Raw genomic sequence first — 22,826 nt, 5'->3', positions numbered from 1 at the left:
ATGTTATAGTGGGAGATGAATTTTCAATAAAAATTAATATTTTAAAAAAACTCACTCATCCTGACCAGCTCTAATGAAAAATTTCTCGAAAACTCATATTTTTGGCATCTTTTTATTGAGTTCATATCGTTGAGTTTACCGTCTATTCTAATCGCTTAAGATTACAAAAAAGTTTCTCCGGATTATATTTTCTTTATTTTTTTCTCACATGCATTATTCCTCTAAAAAAATCAATTTATTAAATTAATATTCAAATTCAATTAATTATCAAAAATATATCTAACCAATAAATCTCGTAATATAGTTAACCCATCAAGTGATCTCAATAATAAAGAAATGTTATAATCTGTTTTTATTTACATTTTCTTAAAAAATAAAAAAGATGGAGGAAAACGTATTTGGCTGTAAAATTAGAAAATATTTTTTGGAAAATGAAAATAAAAATAAGTGAAAATATAAAAACATAAAAAAATATGTTTTCAAAATTTTCATTAAAATTATTTTGAAAATTTGAAAAATAAGGAATTATGATATCTAGATTTTTAACTTAATTTACACAAGTTAAATCATTCTAACAATATTTTTTTGATGTAATGATATTTGGAACCCTCAAACTTTTATAAAAAAACAATATGATCCCTAAACCTTTTTTACACTCAATGTAGTCCTTAAATTAAATTTTTTTAATAATTTAATTTTGTAGTATTTTTATATTTAATGTATTGACTATCTTAATAATTATTTATATTTTTAATCTAAATAATTTTTTAATTTTTAAAAATTAAATTAGTCCTCAAATTTTCTAAAATAATTAATTAAGTCCATTTACCACATCATCATCCATCGAGTATTGCCACATCAGTATCTTGAACTACCACATCATTATTTTATATTACCATGTAAGTTTGTGAATTGTCATATAAGCGTCATGACGATCAACATTTGATTTTGCCATTTAAAGAGTTAAATTATTTTTTTTTTAATTTTAAGGATAATATTTGGTACAAAAAACGTTTAGGGACTATACCAATTTTTTTTCTCAAAAAATTGGGGTTACCACTAAACATATTTTTTATGTTAATGACACTTTTATGTGCTATTGCTTATAATAATATTTTTTATATATTTTAAATTTAATTGATGTTCAATATGAATCAACATTATATTCTTTTATAAATTAAAATAAATTGTGTTATAAATTTTTTTTATCAATTTTATTGTTTTATATTTACATAACTCACATGTTAAATTTATGTAATGAATTTTTTAATAATTATAGTTTAATTTAATTATTTAATAACTATTTGTTTATTTCTATTTATGCATTTTCACTATTTTAGTTTTAAATTCAAGTTTTCATTTATGAATTCAAGTTTTCATTTATACTTACCAAACGTGTTTTCTAATTTTCAAAAAAATGAAAACGAAAATTATTTTCTGAAAACAAAAACAGAAAATGAAAATAGAAAATAATTTTTTAAAGGTCTTAAATTCGAACAATTACATTTAAAAGGTATGTATATTATCAACTAGTTAAAAGAATTCTAAGAAGATACCATCCTATAATTACCTAAAACTAATAAAAAAAACAGAAAAACCTTGTGACAACTGGAGATATATTATATATAAAAATATTACGAAGAGATTATATAAAATAAAGAGACTTGACCTAGTGTTGGACATTAATTCATTTGCTTTTAAAAGAAAAATACATGATGGCACATATTATTGGTGAATGCATAATCTAGATTTTAATGAGGGAAATTAAACCCTCAGAATGGTACATACACAATAACACACTAGGGAAAGTCATTTCTAGGATTAAATTGAGTCTGCAGGAATAGGAAATTTCCACCCTCAGAATTCAAGCCCATCCGTTTCCTCTTCCATTGTAATTCTGCCCTCTAGAATCTGACGATGAACTAGGGAAAACATAGCTTGATCTCTTCTTCTTCTTAATACTATTCCATGTAATTATTCCTTCATTCCATAAACTTCCTCCACCATGATGCTCAGATCTTTCGACCCGATATTCGGGTTTCTTTGGAGCTGATGAACCATAGGTAGTATCTTCACTTGTTCCTTCACTTACGGCTGCCATATTGTCATTCCGGAAGTCTACTCCTATGTTATTACTACCCAGCTCATTGCTCTCATCGACTGGAAAATGGTCTTTTCTCCTCCTTTTGCTCGGTAACTTCTTTTCCATGTCTTCTTCATTCTCCACGGCCCTCATGAACTGTAAGTCGCTCATCGTATCTGGGTAATAGTTTCCGTCCCTTCTTTTTCGCTTCCCTAATTCAACATTGCTTTCGAAAGCTTTGCCCTTCCTATCATCATCGTTAAGTACAAACACCCACTCGGGTACCTCATGGTCTTCCATGAGACGAGACCGATAATTCTCCTTCGCTCTTCTTTCCTCGTCCATTTTCTCAAACAATCGGAACTCGTCATCTGAGCGAGCTGCGAGTCGGTTGATTTCCCTCTCACTTGGAACATCTGTTCCAAGCGAACTTGTTCCTCTCCGCATAATTTCTACCAGCATTTCTTTTCTGTCCTGAGCTGCATAAGTGAAGATGATCATGTTAGCATGGTATTGAATTTACTCGAACAGGAACAATATCAAAACAAAAGAGAAGAGTTGTTGTCATGTGATAGATGAAAATAAAAATTGCTTTGACTCCGACGAACTCCAACCCATTCAAATGGTTTATATTTCACAGAGAGAACAATAAACATGGCTTAACAAATTAGATGGTAAAAACATGTATGATATGACAGAAACAAAACTAAGTTGTGTTAAATGTCAAAGGTGAGGGGATAGCAGTTGCTTCGACATTCCCCGGTGTTTTACTGTCCCACCTATATGCATACACATGCGCGCACACAGTCACGAAACCATACACACCGTGCAAACACATAAATATCCAACAATACCCTGTGGATCTTGCAACTGCTGATTATCAAATATAACACGACAGAACTGAGGAAACTTTCCTTATTCTAACTCAAGACAAGCTGATTTTTGTGTTACATGCATTACACAGATAAAATCAATTCAAGCAAAACAGACCTGTGGAAGTTGTATTAAACAATCCAGCCTGGATGACCTTAGCATCAATACCCATCTTCTGCTTTGCACGCTCCAAAATAACCTCTTCAATTGATCCGACACTAACCAGCACAAAAACCTTGACTTCCTTCTTCTGTCCTATTCGATGGGCTCTATCCTCTGCCTGCTGGTCCATTTGGGGGTTCCAGTCACTATCAAAAATTATTACGGTGTCGGCTGTCTGCAAGTTCAGCCCAAGACCTCCAGCACGAGTGCTTAATAGAAACATAAAATAAGGAGAGTCTGGAGCATTGAACTTCTTGAGCAAAGTGCCTCTTTCCTCTGTTTTTGTTGAACCATCAAGTCTAAGATACATAAAATGGTTGAGTCTCAGATATATTTCAAGAATGTTCATGAGATGAGTCATTTGGGAGAAGAGCAGGACACGGTGGCCGGTTCTGTGCAGTTTTGGGAGCAACCTATCAAGGAGCTCGAACTTCCCTGATGCTCTAACGATCTCCTCTTTCTGCCACATATTGTGGGTAGGCACAAAGAGATATGGGTGGTTACAACACTTCCTCAATTGCATCGTCAGGTTCTGGAGGCTCTTTGATTTACCAGACCCTACAAAAATTTAGACTTATTAACCAATTGGCAACTATTTCTGCTTTCCTGTTCCAGTAAGATAATACTACCACTAAGCAGGAAACAATATAAAGCAGTTCAAATGAACTCAAATTTGAAAGAGTCCAAGATTAAAACTCGAGTAGTATAAAACTGATAAAAGGATATGGAAAGGATCAGAGAAGATTGATACAACTCGGAGCATTAAGAAGCATAATACTGTAACTCAGCTGCCTTTGAGAAGGTTGTATGGTAGATAGGGTAACTCACATAGCACATTTGTACTCCACCCCTCAATGTTTTTTTCATAAAATGTCAGTAACTAGAAACTAGTCACTTAGCAGTTTGGAAACAATGTGAATCCCATTAAATTAATACTTACTACAAAAAGAACATACCACGTTAAGAAAACCCCAGCCTAACAAATATGATTCAAATAACGCAAAGTACAGATTTTTGACAAATAGATCATGCAATGAAAAACCATCAAAATAGCTTTGATCGCATAAAAATAGAATCTACAAACCGTTGTCTAGCCCGACCCTGCCCTTTTCTGTTACTTGCTGATAGTATGCTTTCTGCCATGCTGACAAATCACATTTGAGTATAACCTGGGATTTTCCAGGAAGGTATTTTTCCACCTCATCTTTTTTTCTCCTTAAGATGAACGGCCTTATAACCTGACAATCAAGGAATTTTATTCAATATTAAGAAGTCTAAGGACAGATAAGACAGTTTGAAACTAATGTATACCTACTTGGTGGAGACGACGAATAATCAAGAGTTGTTCTTCATCAGTAAGAGAAACGTCACCACGATCTGCAAATGGTGCATTAAACCACTCCTCGAAATTCTGAACTGAATTGAAAATGTTTGGGAGCAGAAAGTTAAGGAGGGACCACAATTCTTGTAAACTATTTTGAATAGGGGTCCCAGTTAACAGAAGTCTCCGCTGGATCTGATAGCTGCACGAAAGTGAAATTTCCATTACAACAGCCTTTCCAATTCTCTTTCAAAGACCTAATCTAAAATATAAGATGACATTCTTTTTTTTCTTTTTCTTTTTTATTGAAGAAATTAAACCTATCTATTTGATTAAAAATACGGGAGAAACTACAAGATTTCCAACATATAACTGACTGCTACTCGAGACTTTTAAACCTTACTAGAACAAGAAACATAATTGGGATTTGAGTAATCCAACAAAACCCCATAACTGGTAATAATCAGGCTTTTAAATCTAACAAGTCCTAAACTCAACAACCAGCAAAATTAACATGCAACTTTGAATGATTTTGAGGGCGTCTTTGACAATGTAACATGATTATCTACCAACGGCAACTTTTTACCAAAACCGAAATGATGAATCGAGATATCACACTCTTTACATGCCCCAGATGGTTGATGAAGATCGCCATACTAAAGCTTTTAATCAATCTTGACGGATGAGAAGAGACAATGGACAAAATAAAATGACATCATGAAGCCAATGGTGCCCGTTGACAACATGATTGCAATTGCCATGATCATCGAGTACCCGAGATAAAGGATAACCGACACAGGACCACTCAAACTCTGTAGATCGAAGACCAGGTAATTGACGGAGTAGAGGAAAACATAGAGTGCTAATGAACCCGATGCAAAGAAAGCCTTCCACCACCATCGCCAGTCCTCAACTCAAAGATGCATGAAGGTAAGGACCACTGACACTTCGGCACAAAGAATGGTCAGCAGTAGAAGAACCATAAGCAAGAAGCCAAACACGTAATAAAACCTGCCAAGCCAAATGCTCGAAAAAATGAAGAAGAGTTCAATGAAAAGGGTTCCCAATGGAAGGGTCCCATCACCAAGAACAAGAAGACATGACGGATATTTGCGTTCAGGAATCTCCCGAGGAATCTGGTTGGTTCATGCGGGATATTGAATAGCTTCAGCCCTTGTCCCTATGAATCCTCCAATGAGAGTGAGAGGCACAGAAATGCAGAACCAGAGAGATAAGAGTACAAAATATAGGGAAATGGGGATTGCACCCGTACTGTTTCTGCCCCAGAGAATAAAATTCAATATCGAAAGGATAACAAAGACAATTCCAGGAAAGAAACACGCAACCGACCACGAAACAGACCTCCATCCTTCTGAAGTTCCCTTGATAGTTCTCCAGAGACGTACAATTCTCCAGTAATTGGAAACCCTCATAATGATAGTTATCTTAGAAATAATATATCTTTCATAATGCACTAAATGCAGTGAAAAATTTTAGCCTTATGTCTCAAAAGGGTAAAGTACTAGCCAAACTTCACTTCGAATTGTTTTCAAAGCAACCGCAAGCTGTTTGTCTTCAGAAGGTGTTCTGAACTCAATAGCACAAAAGGAGGAGGGAGGACTCTCAAGTATTATATGCTAACATGTATGCCAAAGCAATAGTATAAGTCAAGTGGTATATGGCATTAATAGATTTTCCAGGCAAACCAAAGCAACAATACATAGCATAATTAGTAGATAGTTCTTCTATCTACATTTATATCTGAATCCCTACAGCCAACTATAACTCTCCTTCACCGCTTCCCAAAGCAGGGGTGACTCCACAGAAAAAATAGAAGATATCCAACATTTATATTTGATTAGTGGTATAATAGGTGACTTCCAAGGAAGAAAAGGATTGATTGGGGTTGTAGATTGAAAGGAAAAAAGAAGAAACAGGAGGAAAATACAAGAAAAACAATTTGTTGTTTCAGTTTCTTAATTTTCTGTCTTCTGTTATGTTTCTACATAAGAGTGAACTAGTCGTTACAAGTCGCATGTTATCTGAAAACCTGAAAGCTAGTAAGCCCCATTCCTAATCAATTATGTTATTGAATACAAACTAAACTGAAGGCCTCTGAGATGTAAAGTAAAATGTAGATGAGAGACATCTATAGGATCAAGAATACCAACACAAAATGGTAGGAAAAGTGGCTGTAGAACCTTCCAAAATCACATAATTACAATTTGGAAGAAAGAACAAACATAAAGGTTATCATCATACCCTGAAATAAGGGTTCGTGCAAGAGCACACTCGTGATTCTTTAACCGATGGCCTTCATCAACAATCATGTAGTACCAGTGTATCTTCTTCAAGAATGCTTTATCTCTCATAATAAGATCATAGTGTGTGATCAAAACATTAAATTTTCCATCTCTTGATATTTCTTCCCTCATTGACTTCCTCTCATCCAAACGTCCATCATAAAGGACTGCATGAATGCTGAAACAAGAAGAAAATGCCTAAGAAATTTCAAATTATTAATTACATGTAGAAAAGCAAATGCAACCTTTTGAATAAATGTGTGCATGTGTTGATGTACCCGTGCATGAGAGAGATGTTTTCAAAAAATAATTGTGTACCTAGGAGCCCATGCCGAAAATTCATGGATCCAATTTGGTAATACAGCTTTTGGAGCCACTATCAAGTGGGGCCCAGTCACCCCTTTGTTCTCCATGAGATATGCAATTAATGAAATTGTCTGTATTGTTTTCCCCAACCCCATCTCATCAGCTAAAATTCCATTAAGGTTGTTATTGAACAAAGAAAGCATCCATTGGAGCCCTTCTAACTGGTACGGTCTTAACTCTCCACCTTGAAGCATGGACGGTTGCTCCGTTACCTGTTTACGGATCACAAATTTACTTGCTTCTTCCCAAAAAAATTATACAGAAATTAAAACATAACAAATATTGAGAACATGGATGGTTTGCTTTGCAAATAGAAAATGATTAATAAGATATTTTTTTTTTATAGAAGTTGGAGGTCTCATTAATAACTCCCTTCGTATTCGTTCATACACTAAGAAATATGTTAACGAACATTAGAAGGAAGAAAAGAGTACCTCTTAGTTTATTAATAATAATACCCAATACAAAAGACAACACGGAATATCCTCCTATGGTGATATACACCATTACAACAAACACCTTAACCTCATAAATCCTCATCCAAAGCCGCAGTCGAATCACCTTATATCTAATTACACCTCCATCAATAGGATTAAAACAACGCAACAGAACATAATTCAAAAGAAAAGCAACACCTGCAACCATATAAACTAAAACAAAGCCACAATTGGAGAGACGAGATCTAATGAGATTTGTCTTCTTCAGGAGCCCAAGAGTTTGGTTTGAATGATGGCTCTATCTCATGCACCATGATCTTGAAGGAGTTGTCACCAATCTTCAATTCCAACGTCGCATCAATTCTCGCATCAGCCTTTGTGAAGACTTGAAATTTTGCCCGATCAAAGGATGATGGTGACTGACAGCTTTCGTCGATTGCTAGTAAATGACCCCACTTATCAGCAATGTTCTTGAAAATATCCCAATTCCATGTGTGAAAAGGAACACTCTCGCAAACTAACCATACTCGACGACACTCCATTACCAAACTCTCTGACCAAACTTCGACTCTAGAGAACCACTCTGTGAGAGTCTGATTGATCGTTCTTCACACTTCTCAATGAAGAAGAGTCTTCGAAAATCATTAATACCGCATTTCCAGCAGCTCTCATTAAGGAGAAGTCAGTGAGGCCCTTCGCATGCAATTGTCTAGCGAGATGACCGATTTTGATAAAGTCCTTGCACCACCCCACTAGACAATTGCTCAACACCTGAAGTTTTTCTTCATCTATATCGCCTTCAACTTTATGATTCTTCCTCGAATCATCTTCCATCCCGTACTTGCAGTGAACACCTGTCGAGGACCTTCTCTAATAGGAATGTCGAGGTTTGAATTTAGAGAAAGAAACACCAATTTTACTGCCATCAATATGAGAGCCATTCATTTTTGAGATCGCTCTCCTTACTTCTTCGATTAATGCGAAGCGAATGAAACCAAAGCGAACTCTTTTTGAATTTCTTTTATTTGGAATAAAAGCATCAAGTACCCGACCGTGGGAGCAAAATAAAGATCCAAACCTCTTCCAATGGATCTTCTCTGGTAAATTTTCAATAAATATAGTGTAGCATCCAGACTTGACATTACTGCACCCCTTTGTGGTGGACTCCCTGGTTCCCTCGTTGACAACTTCTACTGCAGACTTTTCATCGCAACACCTAGTTTTAACAGGCACATGAATACTAGGAGATGCTACAGAAGTTGGATTTGGATCAGAATCTGTAACTATTCCTCTTTTAACAACAAGATTCTTCCTTGCCATCTCAATGTGCAAAAAGGACTTCAACTTAGCATCAAAAACCATTTTCTGAAGGGCATCCTTGGCAGCAGCTGCAAATTTTGCATTTGAGAAGAGAGCGAAACCCTTAGGCTTTTCTCCCTTGTAGCTCAATTGCGAATCTTCAAAACATGGAAGCCATCTCAGTAAATTCTGCAGCTCTCTCTCTTTGACATCCTCAGGCAGACTCATAATGAAGATAGTACGAACCTCGTCATGATGAGAAGGGTGAGATGGCGGAGAAAGCGCGGCTGCAGAGGGTGGAGGAGCTTGGACCAGAGGTCTCTGCTGGAGAGAAGGGTGGGATCCAGCACCCGGCATGTGATGAATGACTGTTGAAGTTAAAAACCCAGAGACTTGACGAACTTTCCTGGACGCGCGCCCGGCGATGGTGAATGCTGTGACTGCCGGCGAAGAAGAGAAGGGTGGAGGTGATGAAGAGAGTCCAATAGGAAGATCTTGAGCCTGAGGAAAGATGAAACTACGTAGTTGTCCTTCAACCAAACCCTCAGAGGTGGTTTAGATCGGGAGAACAACTTGGCAGAACCATGGCTTGTTCTATTTTTGTATAACCGGTCATATACTGATTCACAGAGAATGGCAACGAGTCTGGACGCTAGGATAGATGGGATTTGCTCGCGAGTGTACGGCGAGCCCAATGGAATGAAGGTGTACTGGTAACGTACGACGGCGTAAATCAGTGAAAAACAGTGTTTAGATCTGCGTCGATTGAATGACTTTCTCGTAAATCTAGTCTCGAAAATGGAATCAGAGTGAGACGATCTTCCTGAGGAAAAACGACGGCAAACGGATGACGGAGTGTGGCGGTGGACGGCGGACGACGTTGATGAACGTCAACGGACGGCAATGGTAAAGATGAAATGATGTATGAAAACAAAATCACCTTGAACCAAGAAAGAAGCAGGAGCATCTCTCACTAGGTTTGAAATTCAAAAATCAACCTCCAACATGTATAAGTATAAGCAAAAGAAACAAAAATTATAATGATTAATAAGATATCATATGGTAGCAATTGGGTGGATACCAAGGAACCAACACTGTCAATTGGTAGAGGAATGACAATTCACAGGCATCAACTTGGACATGTGTTCTATTATTGAGTATATAGTATATTCTCATTAGCAATTAGCCACAACTAGTAATTACCACAAAATCCCAAGAATAATCTATATATGTGTGTTCAAAAAGAAGGAATCCAAGACTAAGAGATTGCAAATGAACATACTGGAAGTACCTTGAAATAATTTTTTTTTTATTGAAGTAGGAGGTCTCATTAAAAAACCCCTTCATAGTTATCCCTAACCAAGAGGAAAGGGACAATTAGCGGAAGGCGGAAAAGAGTACCTCATTTTATTGAAATTTATAAATTACAAAAGAAAGCCTTTACATAACATTTGGAATGTTGCCCTCAAAAGATTCATGAAAAGCCTATATACCATCTAACAATTAGCCGATCCCTTCCTTAGCTAACTTATCAACCTCCCAATTACAGCCCCTAGGAATTAACTTTACTATCAATGCCCTAGACAATACGTAAGACTCAATCTCCTTAATTAAATTAGTAAAGAACACAGGGGCAAGACATAACGATTGGATCCATTCCACGGCTGATTTGCAGTCACTTTCCAGAATCAACCTGCCTTTATTCGACCAGATTGAGGAATAGAATAATTTTCTAACAGTTAAAAGCAACTGAAGCATTTAAGCCGTTTTAATCACCATGAATTTGCAGCAAGTAGACATACATCAATGGAATTCTAAGAATCACATGCCAATCGTCCTTTGGCCCCATATAAACTCAATGGTCCATGAAAAACATTAAAAATGAAAACATTTTTCACAAGGATACAGACAATAAGGTTTATAATCTTACCATTTCTTGAATTGAGTGAATAGCCAAGTTATACTGCCGCTGACCTTCAAGTAGATCACTGGATTCATCATTCTGATCAGAATCAGTGGCATCTATATCTTCTTCAGGAAGTGAATCTTGAGGAGTTCCATCCTTTGAAGCATCCAACTCAGGTGAATCAGAATCTAAATCCTTCAAATCTTCAATACCATCTGAATGTTTAGCACCTTTCTGACGCTGAACAGCAGCTCCTAAATTAACAAGGAGCTTATTTGTTTCCGAAAGAAGCATAGTTAATCGCTCATTCTTGCTCTCCTTCACTAATCTCAAATATGCTTCTTGATCATCAGCCTTCAGGGCCTGGAACCTCAATTTCTCAGCCCTCGTAGCACGTTGTCTTTGCCTTCCATGCCATGCCTGTAAAAATACCAAACTTATGCTATAGGTCCCTTCTGATTTATACCAAATTGCATAATGACTATAGCTATTTGTAAGTGATGTTAAATCCAACAATAGAAATATATAAAGCATTGTTATAATTAGAAAAGAAGATTAACTGAGCAACATGTTTCTCGAAAGTCTTCCTCTTGTCTAAAATATATGCATACATTTCTGCCAAAATATATTCAATATCTAAATATTGTAACCATGGTGTTGTTTCAAGTAAAAGGACAGTAAGCATATGCATAATCAAATCACAAAGACTACCAAAAGCTTTTGGTATTTGGCTCAGAGTGCTGGTATGCTTCTATGACATCAATAAACCTCTAGATCTATGTTACTCGGACTCCTCATTTTTCAAGAAATACCGGTGTTCGACACTTGGATATGGGAATATGATGTTCAAGGATCCTTCAAATATATGGAAAAAATTTAGAAAAACCTAACCATAACCGTGTCCAACATTTACACCCGAGTCCAAGTAATATAACTCTAGATAATATTAACTGAGGACATTTCAATAATTGGTAAACATCACCCACTATGAAATGTTTGATTGAAGGATCTAGTACAGGCATTCTCCATACTGACTCTTCTAGATTTTCATTCATTTTATCTGAAAATAATGTTGGATTGAAAACATATGGTAAACCTTTGATAAATGAGAGACAAGGAGTAAGCGAGAGTCTGCATATAATAATCCAATGCTAATAGTTACTAGAAAAACAATAGAAACGTCTTTTTGTTGGAGTGCGAGTAGTATCATAATTATACCAGTTATACTGACTTCATTAGAATGCAAGTAAGTGTTTGTATCATAGAGTGTAATGCATATTGTAGATAGATTTCAGAAAGCACTCTATGTGGTGCTCCAGCTCACTCTTCTTTGTTGAAAGAATAAATCAGAGATGTCATTTTATCTGTTACCTAACACCTCCCATTAGTTCGATCAACATTGGCTCAAGACAAACATGTTCCACAAAATTCCACATATATTCTTCCCATTAACTAAGTAAAGCACAACTTTGCATCCCTCTATCCCTACCATATGAATGATAAAACACTGTAAAAGTATACCACACAGAAAGAATATTATACCAGAACACCATCATTCCTTTGTTTTCGACGCTTTAGAGCAGCTTGAATCTGCAATTGGAAGTCACGGAATGCATTAACTATTTCTGAGAAAAATTTCTTCTTTCTATTCTCCAAATGGTTCCTCTCCTCCTCTCTCAATCGTGATAGCCTCTGCAAAAAAAATCACTTCATCAACAGCACATGAGAAATTTCAATCTCCTTTTGACATATGAATACACATACATATATACATATTCATATACACAAACTGTAGGAATTATAGAAATGAGTTGTCAATCCCTTAAGTTAAGAGATTATGTAATTATTTTCTGTTTTTTCAATCCCTTATTTCAAGGGATTACATCTCCTAGGATTAGTTTCCTTTCTTAGAGTTTCCTAGTTTAGAGGCATAATTTGTATATAAATATGTAATATGTTCTACTGAATGTACACAAGAATAAAAAATAACAAACTTGTCTGTTTTCTACAGTCTGTTTTCTACATGGTATCAGGTTAGAGCGATCAATCCGATTTCCGCTTCTCTTTAAATCAATTCCTATTCAACTCTATTTTTTTTCATGGCTAATCCGGATCCCTCAGCATCCGAAATCACTTCCCAGACCAGCCCCTCTCAATCTGATTTTCAGATTTCAGTTTTCAAATTTTCAAAGCAACAGAGGAAAAATAGCCTTTGGTGTGAACATTGTAAGAAGCCAGGCCATATGATAGATCAATGTTGGAAGCTGCACGGAAAACCAGCCGATTGGCAGCACACACGGTCCAAGTTTCAAAAGGAGCCTCATATTGCCTCTCAAGATGATTCCTCAAGCAGTTTTAGCAAGAAACAGATAGAGGAATTGCAGCAGATTTTGAGCAGTATGACAGTCAAGCCTACAAATGTGACTTATACTACTATTGATGGAAATAATCCATATGCTTCCTCGGTACAATGGATAATAGACTCGGGTGCATCAAATCATATGACAGGAAATATTAATATCTTGAAGGAATATAGTGAAAGCAGCTTACCAGCTTCTATCAAAATAGCAGATGGTTCTCTCACTACAGTCAAAGGGAGTGGTTCTGTTACATTAAACAAAAATATACTACTTCATAATGTTCTCTATGTTCCTAGACTTGCATGCAATCTGTTGTCAGACAGCAAATTAATTAAAGATTTTGGTTGTAATGTTGTGTTTGGTACTGGTGGTTGCATTTTTCAGACACAGGGCTCGAAGAGGGTGATTGGCAGTGCTAGGCTGGGTAAAGGATTGTACACCCTTGGAGGTAAAGCATCTCATAATCATGCCTTATCTAGTGCTCTTAGGAAACCAATTTTATCTTCTGATCTCAATACCAATAAAATTATGTTATGGCACTCTAGATTAGGTCATCCTAATTTTTTCTATCTTTCCAAAATGTTACCGAACTTATTCATTAATAAAGATCCGTCTTTGTTTTCCTGTGAAATTTGTCAAATGGCCAAACACACCAGAAAACCATATATTCCAGCCAAATTTGAACCAACACCACCTTTTTCCATCATCCATAGTGACATTTGGGGCCTTTCTCTTGTCAAAAGTATTTCTGGGTATAAGTGGTTTGTGTCTTTTATAGATGATTACTCTAGGACAACATGGGTTTTCTTAATGAGAGAAAAATCTGAGGTTGAGTCTATCTTTAAAAGTTTTTATCAAAAAGTTGAAACCCAATTTGACACAAAAATCAAAATTCTAAGGAGTGACAATGGGAGTGAGTATTTGAATAAAACCCTTGGGTATTTCTTTAAGGAAAAAGGCATTGTTCACCTTACTTCTTGTGTCAACACACCTCAACAAAACGGGGTAGCAGAAAGGAAAAATAAACATCTTCTAGAGGTTACTAGGTCTCTTATGTTTGCTGCTAATGCTCCTAAGTATCTTTGGGGGGAAGCTCTTCTTACAGCCACTTACCTCATCAATAGAATGCCAAGTAAAACCTTAGATTTCAAAATTCCTACTAAGGTTCTGTTTCAGCTGTATCCCCATTTTAAACATTTAAACTCAAGTCTTTCTCCTCGGGTGTTTGGGTGTACAGCCTTTGTTCATATCCACAACAGAGGGAAATTAGATCCTAGGTCCATAAAGTGTGTGTTCTTGGGCTATTCTTCGAGTCAGAAGGGTTACAAGTGTTACTCACCTTCCACCAAAAAGACCTATGTCTCCTTTGATGTTACATTTTTTGAAAACCAACCTTATTTTTCAGGAACAAAAATTCAGGGGGAGAGTTACAAGGAATTTCAGCCTGTTCAAACCGATATTTCTTTACAGCCTATTAGTTACAAGGAATTTCAACCTGTTCAAACCGATATTTCTTTACAACCTATCCTTTCCTTACCTATTAATGTCTCTCCAAAGCCGGCTAGCACTGTCCTAGTTCCTAAGGAGGGTGATGGGAATAACCTAAATAACTCTGATGAATTACCTTCCTCCTTATCTCAACACTCTAGTCCGTGCAAAACACCTTCCACCACTACCAAAAATGCACCTAACAATGACCCTAAAACCATAACTCCCCAACCGAAACAACTCAGTGTTTACTCAAGAAGAAGGAAAGATGTTGCTGAAGAAATCAGTCAGCCTAGCATTTGCCAAGAACCAGATTCGGATCCTGTTGCAGCTGAAACAGAAGGTAATGATGGTTACCAAGAGGCTACTACTGTTGATCTTGATGACTTTCCTATTGCTATTAGGAAGGGGGTAAGAAAATGCACTGCTCATCCCATAAATAAGTATGTTGCATATGGGAAATTACAGTATAATTTCAGGGCCTTCACTGCCAGTATTAACACTATGAAAATCCCAAGAAATGTGACAGAAGCATTTCAATCTCCTGAGTGGAAAAAGGTTGTGGAAGAAGAGATAAAAGCATTGCAAAAGAATAAAACATGGAGTTTGACAGATTTGCCAAAAGGGAAGAGAGCTGTTGGATGCATGTGGATATTCACAGTCAAATATCATTCGGATGGGAGTGTGGAAAGATACAAGGCAAGGCTGGTTGCTAAAGGTTTTTCTCAGTCCTATGGCATCGACTACCAGGAGACTTTTGCACCGGTTGCAAAATTGAATACCATCAGAATATTGTTATCAGTAGCTGTTAACATGGACTGGAAATTGCATCAGCTGGACATAAAGAATGCTTTTCTGAATGGGAACCTTGAAGAAGAGGTATACATGGAGGTCCCCCCCCGGATTAGAAGGAAAAGTCACTAAGAAAACTGTGTGCAAGCTCAATAAATCCTTATATGGCTTAAAACAGTCTCCCAGGGCTTGGTTTGATCGATTTGCTAAGGTTATGACACAGAATGGTTTCAAACAAAGCCAAGCAGATCACACATTATTCAGAAAAATTACGCTGAGTGGTAAGATAACCCTCCTAATTGTCTATGTAGATGATATGAATATAACTGGCAGTGATATAGAAGAAATAGAAAAGCTAAAGATGAATCTTGCAAAGGAGTTTGAAACCAAGGATTTAGGGAGTATGAGGTATTTCCTGGGTATGGAAGTTGCAAGGTCCGAGGAAGGGCTGGTCATAAACCAGCGTAAGTATGTTTTGGATCTTCTTGCAGAAACTAGGATGCTCGACTGCAAACCAGTTGAAACTCCAATGGAGCAAGGCTTGAAATTTTGCAAGGAGAGGACTGGAAATCCAGTAAACAAGGAATCCTACCAAAGGTTAGTTGGGAAGTTAATCTACCTGTCACTGACCAGGCCTGATATTGCATACTCAGTGAGCATTGTCAGCCAACATATGAGTGATCCTCGAGAAGAACATTTGGAAGCTGTTAACAGAATTTTAAGTTTCTTGAAATTTACCCCAGGAGCTGGACTTATATTTAAAAAAAATCAAGACAGAACAGTGAAGGTTTATACAGATGCAAGCTGGGGAGGTGAATTAACTGATAGAAGGTCAGTTAGTGGCTATTGTACCTACGTTTGGGGTAATTTGGTGACTTGGAGAAGTAAGAAACAAGCTGTTGTCTCTCGAAGTAGTGTTGAGTCAGAGTTTAGAGCAATGGCTCTCGGAATATGTGAAGGAATGTGGATTAAAAGACTGCTCACAGAATTGGACTTAGATGACAAGAAGAATTTTGAGATTTTTAGTGACAGTCAATCAGCTATGAGTATAGCAAAAAATCCAGTGCAGCATGATAGAACGAAACACATTGAGATAGACATTTTATTTACGAGAAGGTCAACAATGGAGTTGCAAAACTGCAGTACATTCCGACGAAGAAACAGCTGGCAGATATCTTCACCAAAGCCCTTCCACGAGTGACTTTTGATGAGATGTCATTCAAACTGGGTATATACAACATATATACACCAGTTTGAGGGGGAGTGTAGGAATTATAGAAATGAGTTATCAATCCCTTTAGTTAAGAGATTATGTAATTATTTTTTGTTTTTTCAATCCCTTATTTCAAGGGATTACATCTCCTAAGATTAGTTTTCTTTCTTAGAGTTTCCTAGTTTAGAGGCATAATTTGTATATAAATATGTAATATGTTCTACTGAATGTACACAAGAATAAAAAATAACAGACTTGTCTGTTTTCTACAGTCTGTTTTCTACACAAACATATTCCTTTTAGATACTGCATGCGATGATTTTTCATTCTACAAGTTATCTATCCTCATTTCTCCTAATACAAAGGTTTGCATTACTCATTAAGGGGGCTTCCTAGCTCCTATGATTCTACCATACCAAAAGTCAACTAACTGAGCACTCCTAGCAATTTTATCCTTCCTCAAAAATCCTCTAGAAAATCTCTGCAGTTGTTGATTGCTATATCACATAGCCTCTCTCGTGCCCAAATAAATGAAGACATGAGAAAATGAGATCTCTAAGGAAAAATGATTTGAAAGGTAAATACTAAACGGTAATCACAAATTTGTGTGCACAATCTCATCCCACGAGGTTGAAGTTCAGTTATTACAGAGTTATCAAAAATCAATGTAGATTTTAATAACCCGGTGGTTCAAAATTTCTACAGGAAACTTGCTGGTTGGAAGGCTTCTACTCTTTCATTAGCAGGGAGATTTGTATTGGTTAAGTCGGTCTTATGCTCACTTCCTAATTATTTTTTGTCGATGTTTAAGATTCCAGCCTCGGTTTACAAAATCCTCAATTCGATCATGTCAAAGTTCGTATAGGGAGGGGGAAATGGGAAAAACAAGATACATTGGATTAATTGGTCTACTGTGTGTAAACCAAAGAATGAGGGAGGTATGGGAGTACTGGATCTAAATTTGATGAACATAGCTTTATTAGGGAAATGGTCATGGAGGTTTGCTAACGACAGGAATTTTGTTTGGGGGAGAATGATTTGCAGTAAATACAATATTGATCCAGCCATATTATTGTTCGACAGTAAGGTTCCAGCTCAATCTTCTTGGATTTGGAGATCAGTGGTGAATAACCATTTCGAAGATGACCCTTTCAGTTCTAAGTTTCGAAGTTTGTGTAACTTTCAAGCCGGTGATGGAAAGCTTATTCGGTTCTGGCAAGATATTTGGACTATGGATTATCCGCTCTTGGTCATTTTTCCTAAACTGTTTTCTATTACTTCAAACAAGATTGGCAAATTATGTGAGTTCGGGGAACATCGATCTATGGGCTAGATTTGGAATGTTCAATTCATAAGAAATTTAAATGATTGGGAATTTGAACAATGGTCAAATTTGATGGTTATCATTTCCAGTTTTTCACTTTTCAAAGATTCCAATGATGGTTTGATATGGAAAGACAGTGAGGATGGTGTGTATTATGTTAGCTCTTGTGTCTAGTTGTGTTCTTCAGGATCGGAAGAGGTCAATTTCTGGAAAAATATAATTTGGAGGGGTCTGTTTCCTCCAAAAGTGGAATCTTTTATGTGGCAAGTTGTTCTTAAGAATCTAGCAAGTAAGACTGAACTGGTTAAAAGAGGGGTTCAGGGTATTGATGATGTTTTATGTCTTCTTTGCAAGTTGGTGGAGGAGTCTTCCTCACATTTATTTTTTTCCTGTTCTGCTGCGTGGTCTTTATGGAATAAATTCTTGAAGTCGTGGAGGCTCAATTATGTTTTTCATACTAATGCCAAGATTTTTCTCCAAGCCTGGGAAGATTTGAAGAACAATTCTACGATATGGTCATTTGTTCCAGGAGTTTTTCTATGGACCATCTGGAAAGTCACGAATTCGATTGTGTTCGAAGGGGGGAAGTTAAACCGTACTGAATTATTTTTCTTAGCAAGGTTTAGGCTTGCTTCCTGGTTTTCGGCCAAATATAAGGAGATCTCTATCCCCAAGGATTCTCTTATCTTTGATCTTTCTCTAGGGGATTCTTGTTCCTCCTCCAATAAAACGGTTGTAACTAAGATCCCTTGGTCTTCTCCTCCTAAGGGCTTCATTAAATTGAATGTTGATGCTGCTTCTAGTTCCAACTGGAAGAGAAATGCATTAGGTGGAGTTTTAAGAGATTATGCTGGTTTGATTGTAGGTTCTTTCAAGGAGTCTTATGGTCTGAGCCCTCTAACCTTGATGGAGCTTAAAGCTATTCAAAAGGGATTATATTTCTTTATCTATTTTCGAGGAATTGTTAAGGATCGTTTGATAATAGAGAGTGATAGCAGAGTGGCAGTGGACTGGATTAAGAACGTTGAATTATGCCCAGATGTGTATGCTTCTATTGTTAAAGACATAGTTGATAGGCTTAAAGTTTTCAAGGAATTGTTAGATGGGTTGCTTGGACGGCTAACTTAGAGGCTGACGCCTTAGCTAAGGTAAGAATAGGCTGAGTTCAGTGTTCTTGTTTACGGTTGTTTTATGGTTTTCTGTTTCTGTAAGGGGTGTTTTCTTTGTTGTATTTCCTATGTAACTTTCTTGTGATGAATAAAATCTTAAGGCACTTTTTTCCTCTTTCTGCTGATTAAGGAGCTCCGCTGATTAAGGAGCTTCCCTACGAGCTCCATTAATCAAGAAGGGATTTTTAACGAGGCCTACAATTCTTATCAAAAAAATGTAAATTTTAATACCCATTCCCTCAAGCAACATGAAATTAAAATGACTAATAGATAAAGCAAAAAGACCTCGTAATCCCGTTTCTTTCTCGTTTGATCATCTGCTTCTGTAGTGAATGGAACAAAAATGCCATACGGATGAAAAGGCAATCGCGCCATTCCCCAGTCAAACAATTGCTTGTCAGGATATGCACAGTTGGCATGAAGCCAGTATTCATTGCTTATATAAGAACGTATTTTGCTTTGCAACTCTGCTAGCTGCCAAGGAAAAGGTCCCATATCATTCACCAAAACCAAGAGAAAGTGAAGTATAGAAAATTATTCATCATCATCAATCTAAGTCCTTAACAGATAGTAACAATAGAAAGCAAAATCTAAGTCCATAGTCAGTCTATAGGGGAAGAAACAACTTCATGATAGTGCAATCAATCAACAGCTACCTAAACTGTAGAACAAATGATCACATTTCCGGTATTAATATGGAGTTCACATAGAACTTAAGAAATATGGGTTTATGTGTATATCTACAACTTTACCGCATTAGTTTACCTTTAGTCCATAGAGTTCAAGTAAACACTTTGTCTGCAAGTCCTCCCCTCTACTTGAAGGCAAATCTGATTCAAAACATAAGTGCTTAAGTAATGCTTCTAAAATGGTAGTCAAAATAAAACTTGAAACAACATGTTGCTACTATTAAACTCATAGATGCCAGTAATGGCAATAGAAGGGTGACATGATTTTCAATCACTAATTTTAACATATCATGGCTATGTAAAAATGAAAAATACAGAATACTTGGTAAAGATCCTGTGTACAAATGACAACCTTCAAGTTCATTCAATCGATGATGAATGTGGCTCTGGTAACGGTTTTCCTTTAATTCTGCCAAGCTAAAACCTGACATGCATTTTGATCGTTGTTTTGATAGTGCACCATCAAGGTCACACAATAAATCATCCTTCTCAGAAATAGAAGGATCATCCTGCCACATTAAATCAATTTAAGAACGCAAAAGGAAATATATGATAGTGCTAAAATTTAGAAGTAATGAAATTATTGCAGACAGTCCACAGCAATGACAACCAAACTTTTGCGAAATTAATTAATTTCAATGTGAAACGGCCAACACTAAAAACCTACAAATCATGTATAGAAATCAAATTCAGTCAATTCAAACAATAGGGGGGGCTACTTCTTACTGAAACAGAATCCTCCGAAAACTTCGAACTTTTCAACAGCAAAATGGAAAAACAATAAGAGAATGTTATTACTCCCTATAACAGATCAAAATATGTTATTAGACATAAAAACAAAACTAAAACTGACCATCTCATCAATTAAAGAAAATGCCACAAGTTCAAAAACAATTCCTCGCACAACATCAAAACTAATAAGAGCATCTACGAAAGAAACAAAAAAATAAAAAATTCACAGAGAATTTTTTTAGGTTATTAGATGAATTAAGTTACTACATTTGGTGGTTTATTTATCTTTTCTTTAAAAGAAATACTAATTTTTAAGAAAATAAAATATAGTTGTATTTCTATTTTGTAATTTAATTACAATTACGCTACTTTAAAAATGTATCTTAGTTAATGGAAAGAAACTTAAAAAATATTTATTCGAGCAAGTAAATTTAACTTAAAAATTAAATCTTGACCAGTATTTGAAGTAAATTCATATAAAATTTAACACTTATATCACAAATAAGTACCTAAAGCATACTCTATTTTTCATTTAAGTGCCTAAAGTATTTTTTAGTCAAAATAAATACATAAAGTTATCTTTTTAGTCAAAATAAGTACCTAAATTATTCAAACTTTTTCATCTAAGTTCTAGGAAGGTTGACATGTGGCATTAATTAAAGAATACTTCAGGTAATTGGATGAAAAAATTGAATACTTTAGGTACTTAAATTAAAAAAGATGGTATACTTTAGGTAACTTATTTGTTATATAAGCCAAAATTTAATTTCGAAAAATCACTCCCGAATCTGGGATTTTGAACTGAAATTTCGAATTATAGACTAAATGATTGAGCCACTAAACAAATTCATAACCCCCCAGTCACAACCCAAACAAAATAAACAAAAAGGTATCCAAGGAAATAGCATAAATGAAGAGAAATTGACACGAAAGAAAAACAATTCAGACAATTCAACACAAAACAAACTTAAAGGGAGAAAAAACTGAAGTTCCAAACAATTTGCATCCGTACGGAAAGAAGAGCAAAAACTCAAAAGGGGAAATCCAAAATTACTCACCAAATTCGTATGGGCAAGTCCAGACACATCAGATCCAGACTCAACCTGGGTTCCATTCTCAATGGCCTCAAGAAGCCCTTCCTCTTGTTCATCAAAGCAAATAGAGGAAACGACGTCGAATAAATTAGGAGGGAGGGGAAGATTTCTAGAGACGAGGTTAAGGGCACATATCAAAGACTTGACCTTCTGTAAATCGACTAAACAAGGTTCCTCCTGATGCTGCTGCTCTTGGAGCTCTACCTTAGCCACCATGGCGGTAATCAATCTATTCCATTTCTTTTTTTTTTTTTGTGAGCGTGTATGTTTGTGGGTAGGGGGGGTTAAGCGAAGAACAACAAAAAAATCAGTCTCTAGTTTTTTTATGGGCATGAATGGTCACTAATTTATAAGTAAGTTGCTCATTTTCTCCACTAATATTTTAAAAATAATAAATTAATCAGTTGAATATAATCGTAACAAGGGATAGGTACGAGATTCGAATCCAACGGATTTCGACTCAATTCAATCCGAAAAATAATATAAAAATACCTATATATTTATGGATAATTACAATAATACCCTCTCTCTTTTTAATTAAATCCTTGTTTATTAAATAAAAAATAATAATTTTATATTATTTCATGTCGGATCGGGTTTTATCTCAAAATTGGGTTGAGTTTTGGGTCGAGTATAATTATTCTAAACTCGGGTCAAGTTAAGTTTTAGGTGAAGATATAAAATTTCAGGCCGGATCAAGTTGGACGGAAACTCGATCCATATCCATCCCTATTCGTAACTTTGAAGGCTTGACTATATATTGTATACTCCAATATGAATATATGTTGTCAATGGAATATAATTAAATTTAGGTTAAAAAAATTGTTATATAATAAGTCTTTATTATTTTTGTTTTGAACTTAAATATATTATATCTCCTAATATTTGATTATTACTTTATCCCTACGTGTAAAGTTCATTAATTTTAGAATAATAGTAAGAAAAATATGACAGTTTTTTTTAGAAAAGTTGTAGTAAGTTACAAGAGATTGTTTTGTTGAATCTCTCGATTATTAAAATTTATAAATTTTCCGACTATAAGATATTATGTTATTGAGTCCTTCGACTATTGAAAATTATAAAATAGTAACTCGGCTATTCATATGTTTCAAACTCATCTTTTTTTGTTAAAAAATTGACAATCGTCTAAGCTTTGTTGAGTCCCCAACTTTTAAAAAATATAAATTCTTCGACTATAAAATAATGTTCTATTGA

At 35.7% G+C, this 22,826-nt stretch overlaps 1 protein-coding gene and 1 pseudogene across 1 annotated transcript; both read right to left on the bottom strand.

Moving 5' to 3' along the window:
* Positions 1 to 1,703: 1,703 nt before the first annotated feature.
* LOC120177648 (probable ATP-dependent DNA helicase CHR12) lies at positions 1,704 to 21,906 on the bottom strand. Its single transcript, XM_039183722.1, has 12 exons — positions 21,576 to 21,906; positions 20,138 to 20,294; positions 19,862 to 19,926; positions 19,382 to 19,570; positions 12,293 to 12,442; positions 10,775 to 11,170; positions 7,061 to 7,320; positions 6,702 to 6,920; positions 4,434 to 4,641; positions 4,203 to 4,356; positions 3,074 to 3,676; positions 1,704 to 2,562 (listed from the first exon to the last, which is right to left on the bottom strand). Exons 1-12 carry the CDS (start codon positions 21,825 to 21,827, stop codon positions 1,865 to 1,867), a joined length of 3,351 nt encoding a protein of 1,116 aa, XP_039039653.1. The 5' UTR covers positions 21,828 to 21,906; the 3' UTR covers positions 1,704 to 1,864.
* Positions 5,028 to 6,170, bottom strand: LOC120177649 (annotated as a pseudogene).
* Positions 21,907 to 22,826: the final 920 nt, after the last annotated feature.

Source organism: Hibiscus syriacus, unplaced genomic scaffold (assembly GCF_006381635.1).
Source record: "Hibiscus syriacus cultivar Baekdansim isolate YM2019G1 unplaced genomic scaffold, ASM638163v2 tig00112293_pilon, whole genome shotgun sequence".
Classification (NCBI taxonomy): domain Eukaryota; kingdom Viridiplantae; phylum Streptophyta; class Magnoliopsida; order Malvales; family Malvaceae; genus Hibiscus; species Hibiscus syriacus.
Note: the sequence above shows the minus strand (reverse complement) of the source record. Positions and strands in the feature narration are given on the sequence as shown.